General features: G+C 57.6%; 1 protein-coding gene across 1 annotated transcript; it reads right to left on the reverse strand.

The window, feature by feature from the left end:
• Nucleotides 1–4,518: 4,518 nt before the first annotated feature.
• Nucleotides 4,519–9,906, reverse strand: CD19 (CD19 molecule). Its single transcript, XM_062180066.1, has 15 exons — nt 9,819–9,906; nt 9,318–9,581; nt 8,862–9,032; nt 8,448–8,726; nt 7,472–7,582; nt 7,140–7,188; nt 6,762–6,850; nt 6,250–6,363; nt 6,018–6,122; nt 5,870–5,938; nt 5,703–5,759; nt 5,564–5,620; nt 4,972–5,058; nt 4,773–4,879; nt 4,519–4,632 (listed from the first exon to the last, which is right to left on the reverse strand). Exons 1-14 carry the CDS (start codon nt 9,904–9,906, stop codon nt 4,788–4,790), a joined length of 1,632 nt encoding a protein of 543 aa, XP_062036050.1. The 3' UTR covers nt 4,519–4,632; nt 4,773–4,787.
• Nucleotides 9,907–12,399: the final 2,493 nt, after the last annotated feature.

Raw genomic sequence — 12,399 nt, forward strand, 5'->3', positions numbered from 1 at the left:
TTTTTTTAATATTTATTTGAAAGTCAGAGTTACACAGAGAAAGAAGGAGAAGTAGTGAGAGAGAGAGAGAGAGAGAGAGAGAGAGGTCTTCATCCACTGGTTCGCTCCCCAGTTGGCCACAACAGTCGGAGCTGTGCTGATCCGAGGCCAGGAGCCAGGAGCTTCTTCTGGGTCTCTCACGTGAGTGCAGGGGCCCAAGGACTTGGGCCATCTTCTACTGTTTTCCCAGGCCATAGCAGAGAGCTGGATTGGAATTGGAGCAGCCGGGACTAGAACCAGCGCCCACATGGGATGCCGGTGCTGCAGGAAGAGGCTTTTAACCCACTATGGCACAGCGCCAGTTGGAATGTGGCTTCTTGCCTGAGCAGGTCTCTGCACAATGGGTTGGTGTCTCCTGACTCCTGGTGCACAGTAGACCCTTAATACAGGCCAAATAATCAACAGGTGTTCGAGTGCTCCCTACGCCACTGGCAAGTGCTTTATGTGTCTTTTAGACTAAGGAAGCTATCCTTTTTTTTTTTTTTTTTTTTTTTTTTAAGATCTATTTAGTTATTTGATGGGCAGAGTTACAGAGAGAGAGAGAAGGTGAGGCAGAGAGAGATCTTTCTTCCACTGGTTCGTTCCACCAAATGGCCACAACAACTAGGGCTAGGCCAGGCCGAAGCCAGGAGCCAGGAGCTTCATCCAAGTGTCCCATGCCTGTGCTGGGGGTGCCCGGGGACTTGAGCCATCCTCTGCTGCCCTTCCGGGTATATTTATCAGGGAGCTGGATTGGAAGTGGAGCAGCCAGGACTCGAACTGGCACCCATATGGGATGCTGGCACTGCAAGCAGAGGCTTTATCAGCTATGCCACAAGGCCAATCCCAGGCACCTATCCTTTTTTTTTTTTTTGACAGGCAGAGTGGATAGTGAGAGAGAGAGAGACAGAGAGAAAGGTCTTCCTTTTTGCCGTTGGTTCACCCTCCAATGGCCGCTGCGGCCAGCGCATCTCGCTGATCCGAAGCCAGGAGCCAGGTGCTTCTCCTGGTCTCCCATGGGGTATAGGGCCCAAGCACTTGGGCCATCCTCCATTGCCTTCCCGGGCCATAGCAGAGAGCTGGCCTGGAAGAGGGGCAACCGGGATAGAATCCGGCGCCCCAACCAGGACTAGAACCCGGTGTGCCGGCTCCGCAAGGCGGAGGATTAGCCTGTTAAGCCACGGCGCCGGCCCCAGGCACCTTTCCTTATTATCCCTATTTTACCCACCAGGAAACTATCACACCCCGGAAAGGGCTGGAGCTGGGATTCAAACCCTGATCCTCGGATTTCAGAGCTGGGCTGGAGTTAGCACACCTGGGCTCCAATCTCCACTCCCCTCCCCACCAACTTGCCAGCAAGGGGGTGGGGTGGGAGGGCCCAAGCTGCCGGGGTGCCTCCCTCCTCTGCACCCTGCCTGCAGGAAGCACCTGTCGCAGCCCTTCCTGCAGAGCCTCATTCCCCCTCCTTCACTGCCCACTCGTTGCCCGAGACCTTTGCCCCACTCTGGCTGGGGACCAGAGGCACACAGAAGATTCAGGCATGGATCCAATCTCGTGAAGGCAGAGTGTTTTCACCAGGAGTCACAGCGCAAACTCAGACACAGGCAGGAAGCTGACATGAATGAGGCTGAGTGAAAGATGACAGAGAGTGGCAGGGATTAAGGCAATGGGGGGGGTGGGGCAGTCCAGGGGCTGGGGTGAGCCAGACCAGATTGTTTCTAATTTTTTTTCTTCTGTTTGTTTTGTTTTTGTTTTAATGGACAGCTGAGAGGCCGATGCTGTGGGGCAGCAGGTTCAGCCGTGGCTTATGACACCGGCATCCCATATAAGGGTGCTCCTTTGAGTCCTGGCTGTGCTGCTTCCCAGCCAGCTCCTGCTAACGTGCCTGGGAAGGTAGTGAAAGATGCTTCAAGAACCTGGGCCCCTGCAACCCACGTGGGAGACAGGAGGGAGCTCCCGGCCTCTGCCTTTGGTCTGCCCCAGGTCTGACTGTTGTGGCCATTTCAGGGGAGAGAACCAGCTGCTGGAAGATTCTCTGTCTCTCTCTCTGTGTCTCTCTCTGACTCTGCCTTTCAAATACACCTTTAAAAAAAACTCATGGAAAGAATGAGTTAAAAGATTAAAGAAAAAAGAAAGGGGAAGGAGGAAGGGAGGAAGAATATATCATATTTTTGATTTATATATTTACTTGAAAGAGTTACAGAGAGAGAGAGAGAGAGAGAGAATCTTCCACCCACTGGTTCACTCCCCTGATGGCTGCAACAGCTATGGCTGAGACAGGCTAAAGCTAGAAGCCAGAGGCTTCATCTGGGTCTCCCATGTGAGTGGCAGGGGCCCAGATATTTGGGTCATCTCCTGCTGCTTTCCCAGACCATCAGCAGGGAGCTGGGTTGGAAATAGAGCAGCTGGGACTTGAACCAGTGCCCACAGGGGATGCTGGCAGGGCAGGTGGCAACTTTACCCACTACTCCACAATGCCAGCCTGTGGTGGAATGAGGCCTCAATACCAACCCATCATTAAGTTCTTAGAATTGTACCTATGAACCATATTGAATCTGTTAAAAACTAATTAAAATTTTAAAATAATAATAAATTAATTAATTAAAAAGACAAAGAAAGATAATTGAACTCAAAAGCAGGACAGAATCTCCTTGGTACCAGGGCTGGGCATTGTGCCATAGCAGGTAAAGCTGCTCCCACAATGCCGACATCCCATATGGGCCCCAATTGGAATGCTGGCTGTTCCACTTCCGACCCAGCTCCCTGCTGATGGCCTGGGAAAGCAGCCGAAGATGGCCCAAATGCTTAAGCCCCTGCCACCCATGTAGAAGATCTGGGTAAAAGTCCTGGCTCCTGGATTCGACCTGGCCCAGTCCTGGTCATTGCAGGCCAGCTGGGAAGTGAACCGGCAGATTGAAGAGCTCTCTCTCGCTCTCTCTCTCTCTCTGTAACTCTGACAAATAAATCTTTTTTTTTTTTTTAAGAATCTTCTTGGTACCAGAAATACAGAAGGAAATCAAAGTCACAATGGTTGCGGGGCAGTGGGGGGTGGGGAGCCCAGCAGCCATAGGCATGCTGGAATGTCTAAGACTGGAGTTTTAACACCCACAGGGAACAGAGGCCAATTCCAAGCCCCAAGGAACAACAGAGAGCTGAGCTCCAGCACAGGCTGGAGGCTGAGAAAGGGCTATGTCTTCCAAGCACAGAAGATGGAGAAGAAACCAATTCTTCCCAAGGCGCTGGCATGCAATATGGAAGCAAAGCCCACTCCCAACTGGCTAGGGATGGACAAGGCCATCGTGGGCAGTCGGAACCCCAAGTACGAGCCTGGGTTCACACTGCACCTCTGGTGTGAAAACCTGGTCTGAGGGGCCGGCGCTGCGGCATAGCAGGGTAAGCCTCCTCCTGCAGCACCAGCATCCCACACGGGCGCCAGTCCCGGCTGCTCCACTTCCAATCCAGCTCTCTGCTGTGGCCTGGGAAAGCAGTGAAAGATGGCTCAAGTCCTTGGGCCCCTGCACCTGCATGGGAGACCCAGAAGAAGCTCCTGGCTCCTGGCTTCAGATCAGCCCAACTCCGGCCGTTGTGGCCATCTGGAGAGTGAACCAGCGGATGGAAGTCCTCTTTCTCTGTCTCTCCCTCTATCTGTAACTCTACCTCTCAAATAAATAGATCTTTAAAAAAATAAACAAACCTGCTCTGAGAAACTTATGAATTTTTCAGAAGCCTGGATAGCCTGTAAAACTGAGGCAAAGCCAATGTAAGCTGTCCTGGGGGTGCCAGCGGAGCCCAAGGAACTGTGGGATCCCCACAGGCAGAAGCACAAAGAAGAAAAAGAAAACTTCCCTGGGGACCAGCATTTGGCACTGTAGTTAAACCACAGCTCAGGATGCTGGCATCCATATCTGAGTGCCTGGGTCTGAGTCCCTGCTCTGCTTCTGATTCCAGCTTCCTGCTGACGCACACCCTGGGGGGCAGCAGGTGGTGATGGCTCATGTCCTTGGGTCCCTGCCACCTGCAGTGGAGACCAGGATTCAGTTCCTGTTTCTGGCTTCTGGCTGTGGCCAGGCCCAGTCCCAGCTATTAAGGATGGAAGATCTCTGACTGTCCACCTCGCTCTGCCTTGCAGATAACAGGAAAATAAATAATACATCTAAAATCTACGCAGACCCTAGTAGAACAATACATAAATACCCAATGGTGGTGCAGGATGTCTCGTCCCTCGACTGCTACTTCCTGGACGGTTGCCTCTTCACTGTTGGGCTCCGGGCAGTCAACCGCTGAACCAGCAATGGTTGGGTGAGTGGGTGGTGGGCATGGGGCAGGCAAGTTAAGGAGAGAGGAGCAACGGCCTGCTGTGCAGAGTGGGGGGACAGTGGTGCGACCCTGTTCACCTTTTCTTTCCCTCCCACACAAGGGCACGACTCCATAGGCCTGGAAGAGCTCACCAAGTTTATTTGGGGAAAGCAAAGAGGGAAGGGAGTTTTACTTGCGCACACACACACACACACGCACACATCCTGAGCAATGCTGTTCCACAGGTTGACACCATCTGCTTGCAGTCCCTAGATTTCAGAGTCAGGTGTGGATCTCGGGGGTCCCAGGAGCCCCAGGCTATGCAGGAGAAATGGTAATGAGGTGAGGAAGGGTCCAGGGGCCCAGCTTCTGCCCCGGCCACTCCAAGGCCCTGGGAGCCCTGCCCTCTCCCTTCCTCCCAGCCAGCCCTCCACTTCTTCCTCCTGTCCCTGGGGTACCTGGTCACCTGGGGGTCACCTGGTGCTCCAGGTTCCCCCATGGCCCCCTGCTCCCCACGCTGGTTCTGGCCCGTCAGGATTGTCCATGTTCTCGTAAGAGTCTGCATCTGGATAGGAGCAGGGAGGGGTGCAGGTTGGCTGGGAGGGACACTGAGACCCGATGACCCTGGAGTGGGGAGGGAACCACAGAAGCACCCACCTTCCTCATAAGAGGGCCCTGGCCGTGAGGAGCGGAGCTGGGGGGCCGCGTACAGGATCCCTCTCATGTCCTCGTAGGACTGGGAGCCTGCTTGGGTGGAGCGTGGAGGGTTGGAGGCTGGCAGCTGGGCTGGGGACTGGGGAAGGGAGGTACGGCTACCCAAAGGAGCGGGTGCCAAGGGGCAGGGGAAGGGGGCAGGCTTGACCCATGGTCTACGAGGAGGGGGTGATCGGGTGGGTCAGCTTCGAGTCTGGGCCCTGGGTAGCTGAAGGGTCAGGGTTAACCAGGGGTTAGGTCAAAGAAATGGTCAAGAACCAAACTGGAGGGAATCAGAGCCATGAGGACATTTGTGCAGGGCTGGGGTCAAAGTTGAAGTCTGCATCAGAGCTGAGTTGAAGGTCAAAGCCCAGTGTGGAATTGGTTTGGGCTGTGCTGATGTTCAAGGTTAGGGATGGTGCAACTACTGGGGGTTGAGGTTACAGTTAAGGAGTCGAACGGAAGGTCAGGGTCAGGTCAAGGTTGGGCCAGGGTCAGAGCAGAGGCCAGGTCTGCCCAGGCTGGGCAAGGTGGGCTGGCTCCAAGGAGTTCTCACCAAGGGAGACTGCTTCCCGGCTGGGGTCCCAGGCAGACCCGTGGGGGCTCAGGAAGTCTGGGGAAGGAAGAGGGGAGTCACCGTGCTGCTGGCTTGCAGGCCGGCCCCGAACTGGGGCATGAGGCCACCTCCCACGCACCTGCTGTCCTGGTGACCGGCGGGGCCAGCTCCTCATCTTCGTTCTCATAGGACTCGGCTGCGGGACAAGAGAGGGACTCCAGGATCACTCCCGCCCCCGCGCCGCCAGGCGCTCCAAGCGTAGGCATCCTCCCACGGCTCTGGGGCCCCACGAGCACCCCGTGTTACCGTTGGAGAAGGAGTCATCGTCCTCAGGACCCGACGGCTCCTCCTCGGGGTTCTCATAGCCGCTGCCGTCTAGGAGAGAAGGAGAGGCGTCCGGCGGGGGTCCACAGCCCGCCGCGGGGGCGCAGGGGGTGGCGATGGGCAGCCTTACCTTGGGAGAGCTGGTCCTGCGCCGGGTTAGAGTCGTTCTCATAGAACTCCGAGTCCGCCTCACTGTCCGGCTCCTCGTAGGCCTCCCCTTCCTCTTCTTCTGGGCCTGGGGGTGTGGGATAGGGCTGGGGGACCGCGCATGCTCCCTCCTCCAAGCCTCAGTGCGCTATCCGCGCCACGGACCACTCCAACACCCGCTCCAAGTGGGGACTGACACCCCCTTCCTCACTCACTGGCTCTTGGCAGGCTTCGGGATCCCGCGGCTCCAGCCTCCTGGACGTTTTTGAGCGGGTGTCCATAGGGTGCGGCGGCCCCCCCCAGGCTTGCAGCCCAACGCTGGGCGCGTCCTGGCAAAGGGGCGGCGCGAAGCGGGGTCAGAGCATGTGGGGGCGCACAGCGGGTGGAATGCTGGGGGCTCTACCGAGGAACTCCAGGTCTGTGCACCTGGCTCTCAACCAGGGGGGCGGGATCTCAATCCAGGGGCGGGGCCTCAAGCTCGGGGGGGGGGGCCTGCAGCCTGGGAGCCCTTGGGGCGGGGCTGTGAGTCTTGTGGTGGGCGTGGTTTCAGGGGTCACGTGGTCAAACCTGGGCGGGGCTACACGCCCCGGGGGCGGAGTTCTGAGCCTGGGAAGCGGTGGCGCTCAGGGGATTGGAAGAATGAGAACTGGGCGGAGCTTTACCTCTGGGGGCGGAGCTAAAGGCCGGAGGGGCGGGCCCGGGCCAGAAGCCTGGCAGGACCTCTTACCTGTGCCAGAGGAGGGCGTAGGAAGAGAGAGCACGTTCCCATACTGGCTCTGGGCCCCGTTTCCTGCGGGGGGCGTCACTTTGAAGAATCTGGTAGGAGAGATGCGCGGTGAGGTCAGGACTGGAAGGGACCAGATGACACAAGATGCGGGCCAGGCCCTCCGAGGTTGAACATGGCGCCCCGTGATTTGCTCCCCGAGGCTGGGACAGCCCGCGGAGGGCTCTGGGACCACTCCAAGGAGGTCTGCGAAGAGGAGGTAGCTTTGGCGCTGAGCTGGAGACTGGGCGGTATCCCAACGGGTAGAGATGGGACAGAGACACGCTGGAGGCAGTGAGTGCAAAGCATGGCGGGGAGAATGGGGTGCACTTGCCGCCTTACCTCCTGGTGGGGTCCGTCATTCTCTTTCTTTTCCTTCTCAGGATCAGGGCTGGTGGGGGAGTTAAGGGGCGTGGTCAGAGGGCGGGCAGCTTGGCAGGGTGAGGCTTTGGGGGCTGCTGGGGAGTTCGGGTTGGATGCATAAAAGGAGATGAGAGTTCGAGTTTCCAGGGGCTTGAGAAGTTTGAGGTGGGTTAGAGGACCGGGGTGGGAGGTGGGGTTGGGGATTCTGGGGTTTGTGGGTGAGGGACAGGAGGAGAAAAACACGGTGGCCAGACTTGAAGTGGGCTTGCCTTGAGGAAGAAGGGTTGGTGCAGGCTGGGGCCAGGACTCACCTCTCCGAAGGTGAAGAAAGCTCACCAGGCAGCCCAGGCAGAAGATCAGATAAAGCAAAGCCACAACCGGAACAATCCAGCCGCTTTTCCTCTGCAGCCAGTGCCATATGGCTGGGGGGGAGGGGCTATGAGAGGAGGACCCCAGCCTGGCACCTCTCTTCCCAACCTCAAGACCGCCAAGGACCATAAATGGGGGGGGGGGGGGGAGCAAGACCCAGGTTCAAAGTCCCAAGCCATGAGGAGGGCTCTCATCCCTCCATCCAAGGAGTCGTGTCGCCCGGAGGGTGGGGACTGTTCCGCAGCGCCTGGCCCAGGCTCGGGGCAGCCTCTAGTGAGCAAGCCAGGGTAAGAGTCACAGGCAGCACGGGGATTAAGGGGAGCAGCACGGCCAGCTTCCTTGCCGCAGTTACACACGGTCATGGTCAACGCGAAGTACAGAGTGGAGTTGGCAGGATGATGTCGGGACCCAGCACGTGGCTGAGGTCAAGTTTGGAGGGACCGTGGAGGCTGACTTTGAGGAGCGTGGTTGGGAGAGGAGCATGGTGGGATTGCATTAAAACGAAGACTAGATGGCCAGTACACTGTGGCCAGTTCACTGGCTGGGGTGAGGAGAAGGAAGAAGGCCCAGGTGTCTGGTTTGGACAGGAGGGCAAGTGGTGTGATGTCCTTCTCTTAATGGGAGGCACACGGAGGTCTACACCTGGGGATGACACTAACTTTGATTTTTGTGTATGTGTAGTCTACACGGAATGGCAAGTCCAGGAGATAGCTGGGGTTAGGGGTCTGGAGCCTGAACTAGAGTGATCAAGGCATGGTGACTCCTCGGGAGCAAAGGAGGTCCCATGGGAAGAGGGTGTAGACGAGAAGAGGCTGGGACTAGCCCTCAGGCTGGGAGTCCAAGATGGCCTGGCTTCCACTTCCTCCCCGTAACCCCCCACCCCCCAGCACCTGCCCCCACAGCAGGGAGAAGCCCTACCTGGCCGGACAGTGACTGTCACGTGAATCTCCATGGTCAGGTTGCCACGGCGACAGACATACATCCCAGCATCCACAGCTGTGACCTGGGGCAGCATCAGAACGGGCCCCAGGACCCACATCTCTCTCGCTGGGGATTCCATGGTCAGGTTTAGACTTGGCAATGAGATGTTGGGCTTCGTAGGGTGTACGTGGGCCCAGGAGATGGGGCCTGTGGCCACAGAGGCAGGGGGCACCCCACAGGACAGCCAGACAGTGGAGCCAGGGGCCACGGTGAGGTCTGTGGCAAGGAGAGACAAGGAGAGTGAAACCTAATCCTTGGGGTGTTGTCTCCCCACCCCCTTCTGTTTCCAGTCGCTGCTCCCCCAGGCAGGACCCCCCATTTCCTGGCACCCTCCCCAGCATTTCCCCTCACCCAGGCTGGAGCTCTGGTTCAGATCATCCCCGGGGGAAGCGCAGGCAGGCTCCGGGTGCCACTCCATAGGGTGGTCTCTGTCCCACACATATGGCTGGGAGCTGGAAGACTCGTTTCCCAGGCCACAGCCTGGGCCACCTGGGTCCGAAGCATTCCACCGGAAGAGCTCCCCTGGGGAGAGACCCGGAACCAGATACAGAGGCTCCCAGGAGAGCAGGAGAGGCACAGGGACTCGGGGACGGCAGAGACGAACAGAGACACAGAGAAACAGTGACTCGCAGAGAGAGCGGAGGGTGGGAGAGAGACAGGAGGCCCTCCGGTGGAGTCCCAGAACCACGGGAGGCGACCCCTCAGCCCCTCCCTCCAGTTCTGCTCTGGCTGCTGGCTACAGTGGGCTCTCCACTTCCCATCCAGCACCTTCCCCCCTCCCCGACCCCAGGGGGGCCCAGCCCTCACCGCTGCCCTCCACGCTGACCGTCCAACCAGGCTGCCAGGCCCGCTGGGAGGGGGGTGCTGGCTGGCACAGGTAGAAGCCCCCCATCTCATTAGAGACGTTGAAGATGAGGAGCAAGATGCCAAGATGCCCCACATGGATGCCCTGGCCTGGGGACCCGGGGCTCAGCTCCAGGAAAGGCTCTTGGGAGTCCCGAGACCAGATCAGCCGCTCGGGGGGACCATCCGGGGGATCCTGGAGGCACGGCAACACAGCATCACTTCCCTCTGTGGGGAGAGAGGGAGAGAGAGTCCCAGCCCCTTCCCGTTGCTGCCCCAGCACTAGCTGGGTCACAAGCTAGAGGGCCCCACAAGCCGGGAGGAGCTGAGCCCTCGCAGTCTTTGGAGATCCTGTCTGACTTTTGTAAGGGAGGCTCAGAGAGGGTGAGCCACGCTGTGGAGGGCACCCAGCCAAACCCAGGCTTCCAGCCCCGACTCCCTCCCTCTCTGCCTCTTTGGACCTACCTTCTGTCTCCACCTGCAGTAGTTGCTGGGACCTGACCCTCCCCAGGGTCAGGAAGAGGAGGAAGGCGAGCAGGAGAGGAGGTGGCATGGTGGCCAGACTCCCCGGGCCGCCCAGCTTCCCCGCGCAGGGGATGCTGGGGCAGGCAGGGGCCTGCTGGGCACTGAACCATGGACGCCTGTGGGGGCGAGCAGGCAGTCCCCTCAGAGAGGAAGGGGTGGTCACGCCTCGGGCTGCCTTCTCCAGGCCCCCTCCGGACCCACACGGCTTGCTTCCTCCCCGTGTGCTGTCTTGTTTTACCCCACACTTAGCACCACGAGGACTGATTGTGTGTGTGTGTCTCTGTGTGTGTGTCTCTGTGTGTGTGGAGGGGCTCACTTCTGTTTTCTCCACTAGTGTGTGAGCCCCTTGGGAGCAGAGGCACAGTCTCAATCCCCTCCCTGTGCACACGGCCCCAGGACGGTGATTGGCACAAAGGTGGTGACGGAGAACTGTGGGTTGAATGAGTGGATTCCGCTTCAGGGGCTTCCTCCTGCTCCCCCCTCCCAACCCCAGGCTCCCTTCACACCTACACCTCATTCTTCCATTCAACAAACATTTCTTGGACCTCTTTCCACGCCCCCCCCCCCAACCCCATGACCACCTATGGCTGACCTGAGTTCAAATCCTCCACCTCTACTTCGTAGCTAACTTCCTTCAGCACGCAAAGCCCGAGTTTCTTCTTCTGTCCACTGGGGAGAATGATAGGACTATAAGTAATATTATTTGGGGGCAGCCATTTGGGACAGTGGCTGGGTAACCCCTTGGGATGCCCATATCCATATTAGAGTGCTTGGGTTTGAATCCCAGCTCGGTTTCTGGTTCCAGCTTCCTGCTAATGTGCATTCGGGGAGACAGCAGGGGTGGCTCAAGAAACTGGGTCCCTGCCAGCCACATGGGAGATCCAGATTGAGTTCTGGGCTCCTGACTTCTGTCTGTCCCAGCCCCAGCTCTTGTGGGCATTTGGGTTGTGAACAAGCAGATGGAAGATCTCTCTGTCTCTCTACTTTTCAAATAAAATGAAAGTGAATTTTAAGATTTTAAAAATATTGTTTATGAAGATTAAAGAGGACAATACTGTATGACATCTTTAGCCCAGCAGCCAGCACATAGTAGGCCCTCAGTTAATCAGTTCATACGGACGAGCTCAAGCCAGACTGGCCGGCTTCAAAACCACGGGCAAGTCTCCTTCTTTGTAAATCGGAGGTGCGACTTTCTTGGCAGATTTTCCCGATGATAAATCCAGCAACGCAGAGAAAGCTAGCAGGGGAGCAGGGGGCTGGGCAGCTGCGAGGCTGGGGCCACAGCGGCTCTTCCTGAGAAGCCACTGACTCAGCAGCTCTGCCCCCAGAAAGCCCCTGTGCAGTTCTGGAAGGAGCCTTTTTAGAACTGGGGAAATGGGCTGGCACTGTGGCATAGCAGGTAAGGCCAACACCGCGGCACCGACATCCCAGAGGGGCGCCGGTTCGAGTCTCAGCTACTCCACTTCCGATCCTGCTCTCTGCTAATGCACCTGGGAAAGCAGCGGAAGATGACCCAAGTGTTTGGGCTCCTGCACCTGCGTAGGGGACCTGGAGGAAGCTCCTGGCTCCTGGCTTCAGCCTGGTCAAGCGCTGTCCACTGTGGCTACCTGGGGAGTGAACCAGCAGATGGAAGATGGCTCTCTGTCTCTCCCTCTCTCTCCCGGTAACGCTGCCTTTCAAATAAATAAATAAATAAATAAACTTTTTTTTTTTTAATAGGGGAATGGAGGCCCCAAGCAGGGCAGGGCGTTCCCTGAAATCACACACAGAGCTGTTGGCACTGAGAGCAGCAGGGCCCAGGAGGCCCTGACGCCAGACCTCCCCATACTTCCTGCCCCCCGCCCCCATCTCTCTCAGGGAAAGGATCCCGGGACCCAGGAGACCTGTCTTCTCAGTTGCGGATTCCCAGGCCTGCCTGTGTCACCTCGCTGCGGCTTCCTGTTTGTGCTAGGCAAACCCCAGGGGACCCTACAGGTGGCAGGGCCCCACTTCCCTCGGGCTGACTGGAGGGGAAAGAGCGAGGCGCTGGAGGAGTGATGACAATAACAGGACCCCAACAAAATCTCTCTCCAGCTCAGCTCTTGCTAGAGTATGTCAGTCCCCCACTGAAAACACCTCCATGGCTGCTCACCCACCTCAAAGGAAAACTCCAAACCAAGGCCCACAAAGACCCAAGTCATGCTGCCTTTCCCTACGTCAGCCACTCACCCCCCTGCCACTGTCCTCCTCCACCCACGCGCCAACTTGCCACCCACGGTCCCAGCCCCAGAGCCTTTGCACTTGCTGCCCTTGGCATGACTCATCCACTCCTTCCATCATTCTGGTTTCTCCTAATCGCAAATGTTACTTCCATAGAGAGGCCTGCTCTGACCCCTCCCCACAAACCTGGTCCTTTTTTGTTCTCAGGTTCTTGTTGGATTTCCTCTCGGCACTTTCCCCGAATCTCAACTTCGACTTACTTATTAGTGTTCTGACCACCTCCTGCACTAGATGCCCTTTCTTGGAGAACAGGGATCTTCAC

Source organism: Lepus europaeus, chromosome 21 (assembly GCF_033115175.1).
Source record: "Lepus europaeus isolate LE1 chromosome 21, mLepTim1.pri, whole genome shotgun sequence".
Classification (NCBI taxonomy): Eukaryota; Metazoa; Chordata; class Mammalia; order Lagomorpha; family Leporidae; genus Lepus; species Lepus europaeus.

What these genes read in the sequence shown, in the direction of transcription:
- CD19 (XM_062180066.1), bottom strand. Translation starts at nt 9,906, where the DNA reads ATGCCACCTCCTCTCCTGCTCGCCTTCCTCCTCTTCCTGACCCTGGGG. An exon ending in ACTGCAGGTGGAGACAGAAG is followed by an intron (nt 9,582 to 9,818) that starts GTAGGTCCAAAG and finishes CTCTCCCCACAG; the next exon opens with AGGGAAGTGATGCTGTGTTG. An exon ending in ATGACGGACCCCACCAGGAG is followed by an intron (nt 6,851 to 7,139) that starts GTAAGGCGGCAA and finishes CTCTCCTACCAG; the next exon opens with ATTCTTCAAAGTGACGCCCC.